We start from the raw sequence: 13,571 nt of genomic DNA on the forward strand, positions 1-13,571 counted from the left end.
AAGCAAATGGAAAGCACAAAGATGGAGTTCCTTTAAAAAGAGAGAGAGAGTTGCAGGCAGGTTCCTGAAGACTGCACTAAGAAGGCCAGTGGGGATCACAGGGTTACTCACGGATAGTTGTGAAGACATTGGTGAAGCAAAAGTAATCGACGGCATTGAAAGAGAGGAGATGATAGAGGAACTGCTCCTTTTCGTCATCACAGCGCAGGAAGGCATAGCGCTTGTACAGCTTTCTGTGGGAGAGGAGGCAACATGTCAGTCTCCTGGCCCAAAGGAGGGGAAAGCAGCTAGATTTATTCAGTTCTGGAAGGAGACTACTAAGGGAAGCATAAAATGCCAAGCCTCAAGTTACTCTGGGTCACCCTATAAAGGAACAAAGCCAGCTGCTTTGTGTACTGAGGGCTAGAGGGCTGCAGCAGGAGCAACAAAAAGCAAATACTATCTCTGCCTAAAGGCTATGTTACTACATCAAGGGTCAGAAGTCATGGAATCTCCTTCCCCCCCCCTTTTTTTTAATAAATGTATTTATTACAGAAGTGTAATTTCAACTTGTAATATATATGAAATGCAATCAATCTATTGTTGGCATATACAATAACAATATGCCTCTCTATGATTCAGGAATTCTAGGAAACAACTATTTTATTTTAAAGTTTTTTAGTGGTTTTTATCTTAGGGTGCGCTGGAGAGAGAGAGAAAGACAGAGAGACACAATGAGAGGGAAAGTGAGAAATCACTCCTGGGGGGATGACCACGCTCCATTTTTCTCCCAGGATCTTGGGCACACACTCACATGCACCCAGCATGATTTTGAAGCCACCAGGTCTAGGACTTGAACCATGGTCTGCCATGTGGGAGTCCAGCAACATAATCACTATGCTATCTGCCCCAAGAAATAAATTTTATATAATCTATTGAATCTGTCTTCATCAAGGAAAATGTTAGTGTCAGCATGGAAAAAAATGACACCAATTTGTGTGTCATCCTTGCGCAGGGGCCATGATAATCTTTTCTGTCTCGTTTCAATGTTAGTATATGTGCTGCCGAAGCAAGTACAGAACCTCCGTTCCTAAACTGAGGGTTGGAATAGTTCACCAGGGATGACAAGGTCCTCTTAGGCTTGTTACGTTATGGTATGTGAGTAACAATGAAGAGCTCTGTGATCATCACTCATTACCGGGCCTAGTTACGAATCTTCAGAAGACCTGAGAACCCTGTTAGAAAACTGCTCTGAATGTGGACATTAGCCCAGGACAGCTTGGGAGGCAGTGGAGGGCAACCAACAGGGGGCAGGTCACATTTTCTCTTTTCATACTTTCTCTCTTTCATTCCAATTGCGCATTCGTCAAAGGCCAACTTCTTTGCCACAGCAATGATATCTTCCCCAAACAGAGGGGACACTGAGAGCCAAGTGAACAGGTCCTCATCACAGAGAAATATACAGAGAACAAAAGAAACCAACTGTCCTATTATAGTTGCCCAAACTGCAATCGCATGGTATGAGAGGAAGGGACTCAGTAGGTCTGTGAGGTTCTACTAAGACAGATGTACACTGACTGAGGCCATTATGTACAGGCGCTAGAGAGGAGACAGTGTGCCAAGAACCAGGACGTAAGTGAATAAACGGGGTAATGGCCATGGCATAAGACCACCCATTGTGAGCTACCAAACGAAAGGTTCATCCTGAGAATTTAAAAGAACCATTTTGTTCCAACAGTCCTGGAAGGCTTTCTGGAAGAAGAAGGGTCTGGGGACAGCACAAGTGTAAAGAGGTGCTATACAGCCGGAAGACAGATATGAAAACCAGTTTGGCTACAGTGGAGGGTTCAGGGAAGTGATCAGTTAGTAAGAGGCTAAAAAGCTAAGTTAGAGTCAAGTGAAGGAAGGCCCTAGATTTTCAGGATAAGGAGTTTACAGTTGGCCCTGTAAGTAATGGGTTCATGCAATTTGCCCTAGAAGTAAAGGTAGAGCCACAACCAACTTCAGAAAATTTAAATTTCTAATGCAGGTGAAGAGCAAAAGCATATGGGAATTAAACTAGAGCAGTGCAATAAAAATGGTAAGCAGACAGGTGGGCAGAGGCTAGGCCCTGAAATCTATATATGGAAGTAAAGCAAAGCAAGGAGTCCAAACTGACTCCAAGTTTTGAATGCAGGTCTGAAGAAGGAGTTGGGGAAGCTGTTCAAAGAGAACAATGGTGACACTAGTAAAAATATGAGAAAATATTTAGGGTGCTGCTTTCCCTCTCTCTGAGCTAGAGGTAGGATACCAGAATGAGAACAAACACAGGACTGGAGCACAAAAGAAATGTCAAAGCTAGAGCTTCAGCTGTCACTCGCTCCAAAGCGATAAAAGTCATGAGAATGGCAGAGTTCACCAAGTGAGAAAGCAACAAAGAAAACACGTGTCTGCAGAGAGCCAAGGATTGTGGAAGTCAACAGCCTGAACAGAGTAAGGCGAGGAAGAACAGGAGACTGTTTGGTCCAGGCAGCCTGCAAAGTGAGCGCCACAGTAGAGCAGGCACGAGTCACTGCCGAGTCCACCTCCCTCTACAGGAGCTGACCTCGTCCTTTAGAATGCATGTTCAATGAGGCCCATGAATACTCCTCCCAGTCTCTAAGCTGCAAAATCTTGGGGCTACCTGGAAGTCCCAGAGATTCAGGAACACACTATCACGGTATACTCTCCTGTCCCCTCCCTGTCTATGCAGCTATACCCACATTTTATGTGCACATGCTGAGTGCCTACTAGGTGCTAGGCAACATGCTCACCACTGGGAGAGGTACAAGTTCCCTGTAAATTAAAGCACATTTTAATAAGCAGCAAGCATTAATGACAATACAGCACAACAGCAGCAACATAGGGATGAAAAAACATCATAAAACATGTTACTCAAATCTGAAGGACAAACAGGCCATGCCTCTGGAGAGTCCAGGAAAATTCCAGCAGAGAAAACTTCTGTCTATGCTCTGAAAGAGTTTAACAAGTGAAGAGGGTATAGGGACTACAACCACACAGAAGTACAAGCAAGAAAGAAAGGCTTGCAACATCCTGAAAAGGGTGAGAAGTGTGATGTGGCTGGAGTTCTAAACAAATTGAGGGGAAAGAGGAGAGAAGACAGGACAGATGGGTAGGTGGGTTTTGAGAAAGTGGCCCTTTCTCACTCCCAATACTCCATCCAAAGTGCAATCTGTGGGGGCCCAACTCCTCATTACGCACTCACTGGAGCAGCATAAGTGCTAGGATATCAGGTGAGCAGTTACTGTGTACTGACAAATCCTGAACTCATGTCCTCTGACATGGTCATGGTTTAAAGAAACCAAGATTAGCTTCCTCGCCAAGGGCTGTGTCCTAGCTAATGTTGCTGAGGCCCTAAAGCTCACCCGCCCAGACCTACTCCATGTCCTGCCTTCATAAAGTTCCTGTGCCTAACTACTCTCAGCACCTCTCTGCCCTGTCTGCCTGCTGACCTGCAGCCTTTCCTGATAGACAGCATCCCTCTTTCCTAACTTCTCAAGTGAGAAGGATTTTGTTTCTTGCTGTGGTTTACACATACAAAGAACAGCCTGAAAAACTGTATTTCACCTTGAATAAAATTAGATCTGCAGAATTAATCAATTGGCTTACACGGAATTTCCATAAGGTCCTCTCTGATTTATTATCCATTAGGAAGTCATGTAACAAAGGATACCATAAAAAGATGCCTACAAAAGTCCTAAAAATAAAGGTGCCCAATGGGCTTGCCAATGAAGAAAGAGCCAAATGTGTCATATACAGGCTAAGACAGAAAGGTGGTCGCAGTCTGAGCAGTAGAGAAGAGAGTAGCCTTCCTCCCCACTCTTGCTCTAGTGGGATACAGAAAAACTGCAGGGGACAAAAAATCAAGAGGAAGGTTTACTGGCTTCTAGAAATATGAGATCCTTGGAATTTGACTCCTCCCTATTTCTGGGTGGAAGGTATGTAAGGAGAAGTTCTTAGAGTGTTATCTGAAAGTCCTTCTAAACACCAGGGAAACTCAGGCAGGGTCTAGAAAGGAGGAACAAGGAACTGGTTGCTTTGGGCTGACCCTAGGATCAGGAAAGAAACAAGTGATAAAGCAATATCTCAGATATTTCTTTTAATCCTCCAGCCCATTGCTCCCTAGGATAGGACAAAGACAGAGGAAATGGCCAAAAGATATACATGTCACCTGAATTCACGAAGAAGAGGAAGATTCCATCCTTTCACTAACTCTTTAAGAAAACTAGTTTTGGACATGTGGACTGAGAAAGTTGGTGAGAACAAATACAGCAAAGGACTCTTCTAGAGGTAACGAGGGAGAAGAGGACATACTGCACAGCTTCATACATGTTTTGAGTTTTGCTGGAGCAAACACACTGAAGACTCCTACTTTCCCCACAAGGGTTTCTAATCCCTCCCCACCTTGCCTGGGTGCTGGTTCTACTCCAGGGGAGTAGTCTTACTTGGTGAGCTCGTGGTCTAAGAGAAGCTGCTTCAGGTGTCTGGAAAGTAACTTTTTTTCCATTGACAGTCGCACCCATGCTCTGGCCTTTCCCACATCGGTCTTGATTTCTCCGATGTTCTGGATGTGTCTACAGGCAAATGGAAAAGGAAAGTGGAGGGTGAGGTGGGACATGAACTCACTGTCCATATCATACCAAGAAAGCTACGAAGAAGCCTGGTAAGGCAGCCCTGTCTCACCCTGGGAGAATCCATCTCTCTTGTTCTCTAAATTCTGGGCTTGCACGTAGCTTTGCCAGATAAAATTGTGGTGTGCCAACACCTGATAAGCCTGAGCCCTTGGGCCTTGAAAGAGTCTCCCATGCTCCTTTACCTGGGTATAGTTCCCGCCAAATGCCAGAAAACCCTGTATGTACTTCCCTGCACGTGTTTCATGAAGCACAAAACCAAGAAGGAGGGCTTCCTGCTTGACTGAGATGCTATAGCAGACACTGAGATCCTGGTATTAAGGCAGAAACCTAAACAATAGCTAAAGTAGGAGTTCAGTAACTGATTACATGTGAGCCCAGACTGACCTCATATCCTGAATCAGAGAGACCCGCAGAGGAGACATGACTGAGCTGGCATCTGACTTCCTCCGTTCTGAATCAAGAAGTATTCCTAGAAGAAAAAAATTGATATGTCCAAAGATATCTGAATATCCAAATAGCTGACTATTGTTCTTTATCTCAAATCACAAATTTCTACAAGAAACAGTTCTAGCTGTAACACTTTAATCAATCATTTCATAAATATGAAGTTCCTACCAGAGATCGAATTTTATATTTTTATGCATATTGTCTTATTTAATTCTCTAACAATTTACAAGATAGCCAAAGAAGGTATTACAACTTTTCTCTTTTTTTTTTTTTTTGGAGAGGTTTTTGCTATAAGGTGCATGTGCTCACCAGAGAGACAGAGACAGAAAGTGAGAAATCATCCCCCAGGGAGGATGGCCATGCCGCAATCCCTTCTCCATTCTCCTCTCGGGATCTTGGGCACAAACACACACACACTCCCAGTGTGAGTTTAAGTCACTGGGTCCAGGACTCGAACTGTGGTCGACTACATGGGAGTCCAGCGACACAGCCATTACGCCAACTGCTGGTCCCACAACTTCCCTACTTGACAGAAGAAGCAGCTGCAGCTTAAAGGGGTTAGCAGCTTTGCCTCGGACACCAGCTGGGAAGTCAGGACTGGAACACGGCTCTCCTGGCTCCTAATCACACTGCTCGTATCAGACTCCATGGAAGCAGTGCTTCCACCTTGGAGCTACCACTCATGTCCTGTTCTAGCTTCGTAAAGAACCTGTTCCTGAATGCTTAGGATCTTAAGAAGATACAGGACCTTTGTATCTTCATGTCTAACTCAATATTGAAAACCTGGTATTTCCATCACCCAGCTGCTGAGAATTTTTGGCTCTAGTTTATCCCTTAGCAATAACTTATTTAGCCTTCCTGAGAAGACTCTTTGTTCTTACACTCACAAAGTGAGCAAAAAACCTCCTCATAAGGATACCTAAGGAACTCTCATGTCTGGTTTTCAGGTAGTCATCTCCCTTCATTCATTGTTGAGGTCAACTAGTTCAAGGGCAAAGAGTTCATGCCCATCTTTTCATCCCATTTAACTTATCTTTACCATGAGGGTAAGAACATGCCAGAAATGAAAACAAACTGTCTAGCAGACAGGAAAGAAAGGATGATGTGAAGGGGAGATGCAGCAAAAGGAGGAGGAGACTGTCCCAGAAGGGACACTATAGTATGGCATAAAGAATGCCAGCCCAGGACCAGCAGTTAGCGTAATGGCTATGTCGCTGGACTCCCATGTAGTTGACCATGGTACGCGTCCTGGACCCGGTGGCTTAAAACTCACACCGGGTGCGTGTGCATGCGTGCCTAAGATCCCGAAAGGAGAATGGAGAAGGGACTGCAGCGTAGCCATCTCCCCGGGGGGTGATTTCTCGCTTTTTGTCTGTCTCTCTCTGTCTGTCTGGTGAGTGCACGGGTCCTATAGCAAAAACCTCTCCAAAAAAGAAAAAAAGAATACCAGCCCAAGAGACAAGAGGCCTTTCTCCCAACTAAAGCTCTCCCATTAATTCACTGTATGATCTTACATAAATTCAATTCCCCTCTCGACCTCACCTCCTTCCTCTTGTAAAATAAAGGGGCCAGACTATGATCTCTGGATCCTTACAAACTCAACATTTTATTTGTTTGTTTGTTTGTTTTCTATAAGGCGCGTGCACTCCCCAGAGAGACAGACAGAAATGGATAGAGACAGAAAGAGAGAAGTCACCCCCCAGGGGGATGGCCACACTGCAATCCCTTCTCCTCCATTCTTCTCTCAGGATTTTGAGCATGCATGCACACGCACCCCACGTGAATCTTAAGTCACTGGGTCCAGGACTCAAATCACATTTGACTACATGGGAGTCTAGTAATGTAACCATTACACCAACTACTGGTCCCAAACTCAACCTTTATTAAATTAGAAACAGAGAGGGCTTGTTCATGCCAGGCCTTGAATTTGTTTTGTTTTTCCTTTAATTAGTTTTTACTTAGATTTTTTTTTTTTTTTTTTTTAATTTGCTGTAGAGCACATGGCCTCATAAGAGAGAGTGAAAGAAAGGAAGTGAGAAAGCAAGCCACCAGGTCTGGGACTTGAACCACAGTTGGCCATGTGGCAGTCTAGTACCCCAACCACCTGCTGGCCCCCCAGGCCTTGACTTTGAAGAGTTCCTAGGGAGGACACTGACAAACAGCTCTCTTGTCTAATAAAACAGATCATTTCAATGCTCATATCAGAAAAATAAAACAAAACTCTGAAAACAGTTTGATCCAAACACAACACGTCAGTCAGGTAAAATCCAAACTTATTCTAAGACTAGCCTCTTGCTGACAGAAATTTTCTATCTCACATATCAAAAGACCATGTAAACATACAATCAAGCAAACCCATGGCTTCAATATGCTCTGTGGCTCAGAATGCCAGTTACTCAATATTTAAAACAGAAAAGATTCCATAGCTAAGGTTCCACTGCCCTGGAAAAGTCGGTTTCGAATGATCACTCCTGTGGAGGGCATTTTAGTGGGAGGATGGGAAGTGGATAAAGGGAATGCTTTCCAATGCTAGAGAGACCATCTTACCTGAGGTACTAAGGCTTCCTGATGTGAGTTTTCTCTGCCGGTTTTCCTGATAATGTAACAGGTGGGACCACAAGGCTGATTTTCCCTGGAACCAATGCAAGGAAGAAATAACTATCAGGTTATCAAGATTTCAGAGGTCAAGGCTTTGAAAATACAGATACAAGCTTTTGCCAAAATTTATCTGTACTGTTTCTCGTTTCAATGTACACCAGATTTAAATATATCCCCTTAATAAAATCCAGAAGAAATACAAAGAATAGAAGAGAAAATAAAAAGTAAATGGTATCCCACTGGGAATACGAAGGAAATACCAAAGAAAGCATTTTAGGAATAGGAAGGGACCAGTAGATAAGAAAGGTAAAAAGTAAAAAACTTATCAACTTTCTAAATGGTATGTTGGTTGAAAGTTGATAGGCAGTGGGAACAGCAGATGGCATAATAGTTATGTTGCTGAAATGCCACATAGTAGACCATGGTTCGCGTCCTGGACTGAGCATCTTAAAACTCACACCAGGTGCATGTGTGTGCATGCCCAAGTTCCCGAGAGGAGAACGGAGAAGGGATTACAATGGGGCCATCCACCCAGGGGGTGATCTCTCACTTTCTGTGTCTCTGTCTTGCCAGCAGGTGCATGCACCCTGTTGCAAAAATCTCTCTTTAAATAAAAAAGGAAGAAGAAAAACAAAAGTTGACAAGCAGATATGAAATGATCTGCATATAGGTGCAGATATCCAGTCCATAAGAGTCTACGATAGCTCCTGAATTTCCTGAAATATTGAAAGGTATTCTTGCCCTTAGTGCACGCTGGGGAGAATAAGTTATCACTATGATGAAGAGTCACTATTGGTAGGATAGTTGAAGAAGCTTAGCAGAAAGGAAGGTTGGTACTTAACTGCAAGAACCTTAATATTTAGAAATGTAATAGTTGCAGTTTAAACTATTTGGGACATGTAGTACTCTGTCATCTTACCAAAGCACAAATCTAAATATATTTGCAAGTCTGATGTATGTGGCCCAGCAAGCCACTCAGTGATTGATTTGTCTCGTTTTAATCACGGTTCAGTACATCCTGACCCTTGTTAAAGTGGTTAAAATTTTATTTCAGATTCATGGCAAATGTTGCTATGCAGGCAATATAAAATGATATGGTAGATTTAAGAGTAGGATTTTACAAATGATTTCAGTTCTCTATAAGAGATCTTCAAAGGCTTCATGGAAAAATGGAATCAAAGTATGAGTTTATTTTGGTGCCAAAACATTTTGAAATCTATACATATTTTCTCATAATACACATTTTCCATGAACTTTTAAAGACCCCCCCCACACACACACACTTAATAAATAAAAGTAATAATTTTAGAAGTTACCATGTCTTGAGATTGCTATAAATGAAGCACCTGTTAAATGTTTAAAATATAAGAGCTCCATTAACCCAATAATCTTACAAGGTAAATAGCTCTGTTTCCATTTTCTTTGGAGAAGAGCAAACTGAGATCAGAAAGGTTAAGTAACTTATAACCAGTCACACCACTAGTAAGTAGAGTGTTGTGATTCAAGCTTAAGTCTACCTAATGTCAGAACCATTGCTCTGAACAATTATGCTATACAGACTTCTCTATATAGGCAATTTGGCTTATGATATAACATGTGCATATGCATGTGAGAGAGAGAGGGAGTACCTTCCATAATCATGCTGCAATCCCCTTCTCCAGGCCTCCAGCCCCTCAGCTCTTGGGCACTAGCATGCACGCTGACCAAGCCAGGGATTTGAACCACAGTCACTATGTGGGATCCAGCTTCTCTTGAGCAGTACATTACGACTGCATCAACAGAGTCGGTGCCAGATCATTTAACTGTTGAAATTATACTTTCTGAGGAAAATTTTGTGCTCTGGGATGAATGTTAGAATTTAAGGTCTTAAGAATTTATGCCATGAAAATATTGAAATATTTTTTTGGGGAAAAAAACATATTATTTGAATGTGGGGTCCTCATCTATAGATGAGCAGATTATCCGAACTTGCTGGGTGTTTAAGTTTCCTACAAGATTCATGCAATTTAACAAAAAACCCAACCAGTTAAATACCAATTATGTTTTTTTTTTTTTTTTGCCATAGGGTATGTGGACTCGTGCGAGAGAGACGTGCATATGCACACGTGAGAGAGAGAGAGAGAGGGGGACAAAGCAAGAAATCATTCCCCAGGGGGCCAGCCTTGCTACAATCCCTTTTCCTTCTTTCTCCTCCTGGGATTTTGGGCAAACACACACATACGCCTGGTGTGATTTTTCAAGCCACCAGATCCTGGACTTAAACTGTGCTCAGCCATATGGGAATACAGCACCTTAACCACCACCCCACCTGCTGGCCCCTCAATGACAATTTTTTAGGTGTCCATTAATTGTACCAGCTCATGGTATTAAGGCAGCTAGATCCTACATGGCCCACATTACAGTTCAAATCTTGGACTCAATGGTTTAAAACACAGCTAAGCACAAGTGCATGTGTGCCCAAAATCCCAAAGGGGGAAGAGAAATAAAGGAGGAGGGAGTGCACCATGAAGATTTTATTTATCAATTAAATATCAAATATTCAAAAAATTAAATATTCAGTACTAGCCCCATGGCCAGGTAGTTAAGGAGCTGGATTCCACATGACTGACCATACAGTTTGAAACCTAGCCCCAATAGCTTGAAAAACAAACAGATGCATATATGTGTATGCCCAAACTTCCAACAAGGTGGAGAAATGTAGGAGAAGGGGTTGTAGTATGAACATATCCTAATGGAGGTGCTTTTTCCCTCTCCTTCTGTCTGTTCTGGAGACCACACATGCCCAATGGCAAATTAAATAAATGAATGTTCAACAACAACTGAAAGGTCATTTAAGTCCTCTACATTGTTATGAGAAAGTACATACTGATAGGGCTGGCAGGTGGTGGTTAAGGGCACTGGACTCTCACATGGTTGACCACGGTTTGAATCCAAGACCTGATGGCTTGCTTTCTCACTTTCCCTTTCTCTCACTTGTTCTTGCTCTGTCCCCCTCTGGTCAAATTAAAAAATTAGAAAATAAATAAAGTTAAATAAAATAATCTTTTTTAAAAAGAAAGTATATATTGATATTATATTTAGAAGACAATTCAAGAGCTTAAAATATTCATGCTCTTTGACTTGGTAGTTCAACTTTTAGAAGTCCATTCATCCCTACATTTACCAAAACCATTAAAAAGTACGCTACTGGGACCAGCAGTTGACATAATGGCTATGTCACTGGACTCCCATGTAGTCAACCAGAGTTCGAGTCCCGGCTTAGTAGATGGCTCCAAAGGAAGATGAGAAGATCACCCTGTGGGAGTGAATTCAGTCATGATCTGGGTGCATGACAAAGATCAGGTAACCAGGTGTGACCTCTGTACTGGAACATAATCAAAGAATGTCTCAGCAGAAGAAAGGAGGTGTACACATGGGGTAGTGAAGTGGAGGCCAAAGGAAAGCATGCTGGTAGGAACCCAACATAGTCGGGGTCTACCTCTGTTAGACATGAGTCCTTGAGAGCATAAATGCCCTGCCAACAAGTGTAAACCTTCACTGCCTCTGGTGACACTGCCACGGTTTCATTTTCAGTGCTCCAAAAGCCAGGACCCAGGACAAAATGGAACCTCAACTAAAAACCCCCATTATTTTGCACTAGTTTCAAACCAAACAGGCAGCCTATCTATCCAAAACGAGAGGGGGATCAAATGGGTTCTTAAGAAATTTCCCCATGCTGTAAGCATTCTTACAGAATATTACTACAAAACCTCAGAAGAGGGTTAGAGTACATAATAATAATATGATACTATTTATCAAAATGCAGCAAGAAGCCTCACTAACTCTCAAGAGATTTCTATGGTGAATAGGAAAAACTTTTGAGGGTATATGTTTAACCAAAAAGCTAGCTGAAAGAGTTCAATTACAGTGCCAGGGTTACTCATTTTTTTCTCTTTTTTAAAAGACCAGCAGCAGATTCTCCAAAAGGGCCTTGCCATGTTGTGATCCTCCCGTTTCAGACTATTCTCCAAAGGGGCTATACCATTTTACATCCCCAAGAACAATGTATGAAGGTTCCAATTTTTCCATAGCCTTGTTTATACTTGTTGCTGTCTGTCTCTTTTATTTTAGCTATACTGGTGGGTATGAAATGATATCTCATTGTGACTGGATTTTTAAATATATATAGGTAGGTCAAATGTGCACAGAAAGTATCTGGAAGGACAAGTTTGGTAGACTCTTACTAAACCCATTAGAATGGAACTTCCAGAAAGGCAGCTATCTTGCTCTGCTTTGTTCAGAGGTATCTCAAGTACCTACAATAGTGCCTGGGCACACTGTAGGCCCTCAACAAATATTTTCTGAGCATTAATATGCATTTTCTAATTCTTCCATGATAAAACTGCTTTCTAAAATTTTTCAAGATCTTTTCAAATTTAAAAATACATAAATATGGGGCTAGCCAGTGGTGTGGTAATTAATGTGGCTGGATACCACAAGGCTGACTGTGCGGTTAAGTCTGGATTCAGTGACTTGAAAAACACAATGTGTACATGTACATGCATGCCCAAAATTCTATGAAGAGACTAGAAAAGAAGGGATTGAGTTGTGGCCACTCCTCCTACACCTCTGCCACGCCACTCTAGCGAATGTACACACTCCATAGCAAATTTTAAAAAAGAAACAAAAACAGGGACCAGCAGCTGGTGTAATGGCTATGTCCCTGGACTCCCATGTAGTCGACCACAGCTCGAGTCCCGGACCCAGTGGCTTAAACTCACACCGGGCGTGTGTGCGTGCGTGCCCAAGATCCCGAGAGGAGAATGGAGGAGAAGGGACTGCGGTGTGGCCATCCCCCCTGGGGAGGTGATTTCTTGCTTTCTGTCTCTCCGTCTATGTCTTTCTGGCGAGCACATGCACTCTACAGCAAAAACCTCTCCAAAAAAAAATTTAAAAGAAACAAAAACATAAAAATAAAAGTCTCTCCTGACTACCACTTCAAAGCATTCTGAAATAAAGAAATTCTCACAATATTAAATGGTGAAAAAATCAAACTTAACTTGCTGAGGACTTCTCTCAATTTTTAGATGGTTAAACTATCTACATACAAAAGAAATGTTAATGACAGATCTTTCTCCACTGGGAATGTACAGTTAGAACCTGCCCTTAGAGTAAGCATGGTACTTCCTGAACTCCAAGTTCTCTCTGTTCTATTATAGCTCCCAACATGGTGTTTTTTGTTTGTTTGTTTGTTTTTTAAGAGAGATTTTTTGCTATAGGATGGCTGTGCTCTCTGGAAAAACAGACAGAAAGAGAGATCACTCCCCGGGGGCATGGCCACAATGCAATCCCTTCGCCTCTAGGGATTCTGGGCACACAAGCACACGTGCCCAGCATGAGTTGTAAGCCACCAGGTCTGTCTGGATTCAAACTGCAGTTGACTATGTGGGAGTCCATCAACATAACTACTATGCCAAATGCTGGTCCTGACTTTTTATTATTATTTTTTTTAACAGAATTACTGGTTTGGGGGCCAGCAGGTGGGATGGTAGTTAAAGGTGCTGGACTCCTACACGGCCAACCATGGTTCAAGTCCCAGACCTGGTGGCTTCCTTTCACATTTTTCTTCTCTCTGGTCATATTAGAAAATAATAATAAATAAAGTGAAAATAATTATTAAAAGGGACAAGTAGCTGGCATAATGGCTATGTCGCTGGACTCCCATGTAGTCAATTGCGGTTCAAGTCCTGGACCCAGTGGCTTAAACTCATGCTGGGCGCGTATACGTGCATGCCCAAGATCCCGAGAGGAGAATGGAGGAGAAGGGATTGCGGTGTGACCATCCCCCCTGGGGGGTGATTTCTCGCTTTCTGTCTCTCTGTCTCTCTCTGTCTG

At 42.6% G+C, this 13,571-nt stretch overlaps 1 protein-coding gene and 1 pseudogene across 1 annotated transcript in view; both read right to left on the reverse strand.

Moving 5' to 3' along the window:
* DENND5A (DENN domain containing 5A) overlaps positions 1-13,571 on the reverse strand; it is a gene marked incomplete in the record, with an annotated part of 83,766 nt that overhangs the window by 7,315 nt on the left and 62,880 nt on the right. Inside the window, 4 exon segments of the mRNA XM_014581889.2 lie at positions 112-233; positions 4,464-4,592; positions 5,037-5,121; positions 7,647-7,731. Coding sequence (XP_014437375.1) covers positions 112-233; positions 4,464-4,592; positions 5,037-5,121; positions 7,647-7,731 — 421 coding nt within the window.
* LOC114004999 (uncharacterized) lies at positions 957-1,056 on the reverse strand (annotated as a pseudogene).

The sequence above is a fragment of the Tupaia chinensis genome, unplaced genomic scaffold, assembly GCF_000334495.1.
Source record: "Tupaia chinensis unplaced genomic scaffold, TupChi_1.0 Scaffold141165_1, whole genome shotgun sequence".
Taxonomy (NCBI): Eukaryota; Metazoa; Chordata; class Mammalia; order Scandentia; family Tupaiidae; genus Tupaia; species Tupaia belangeri.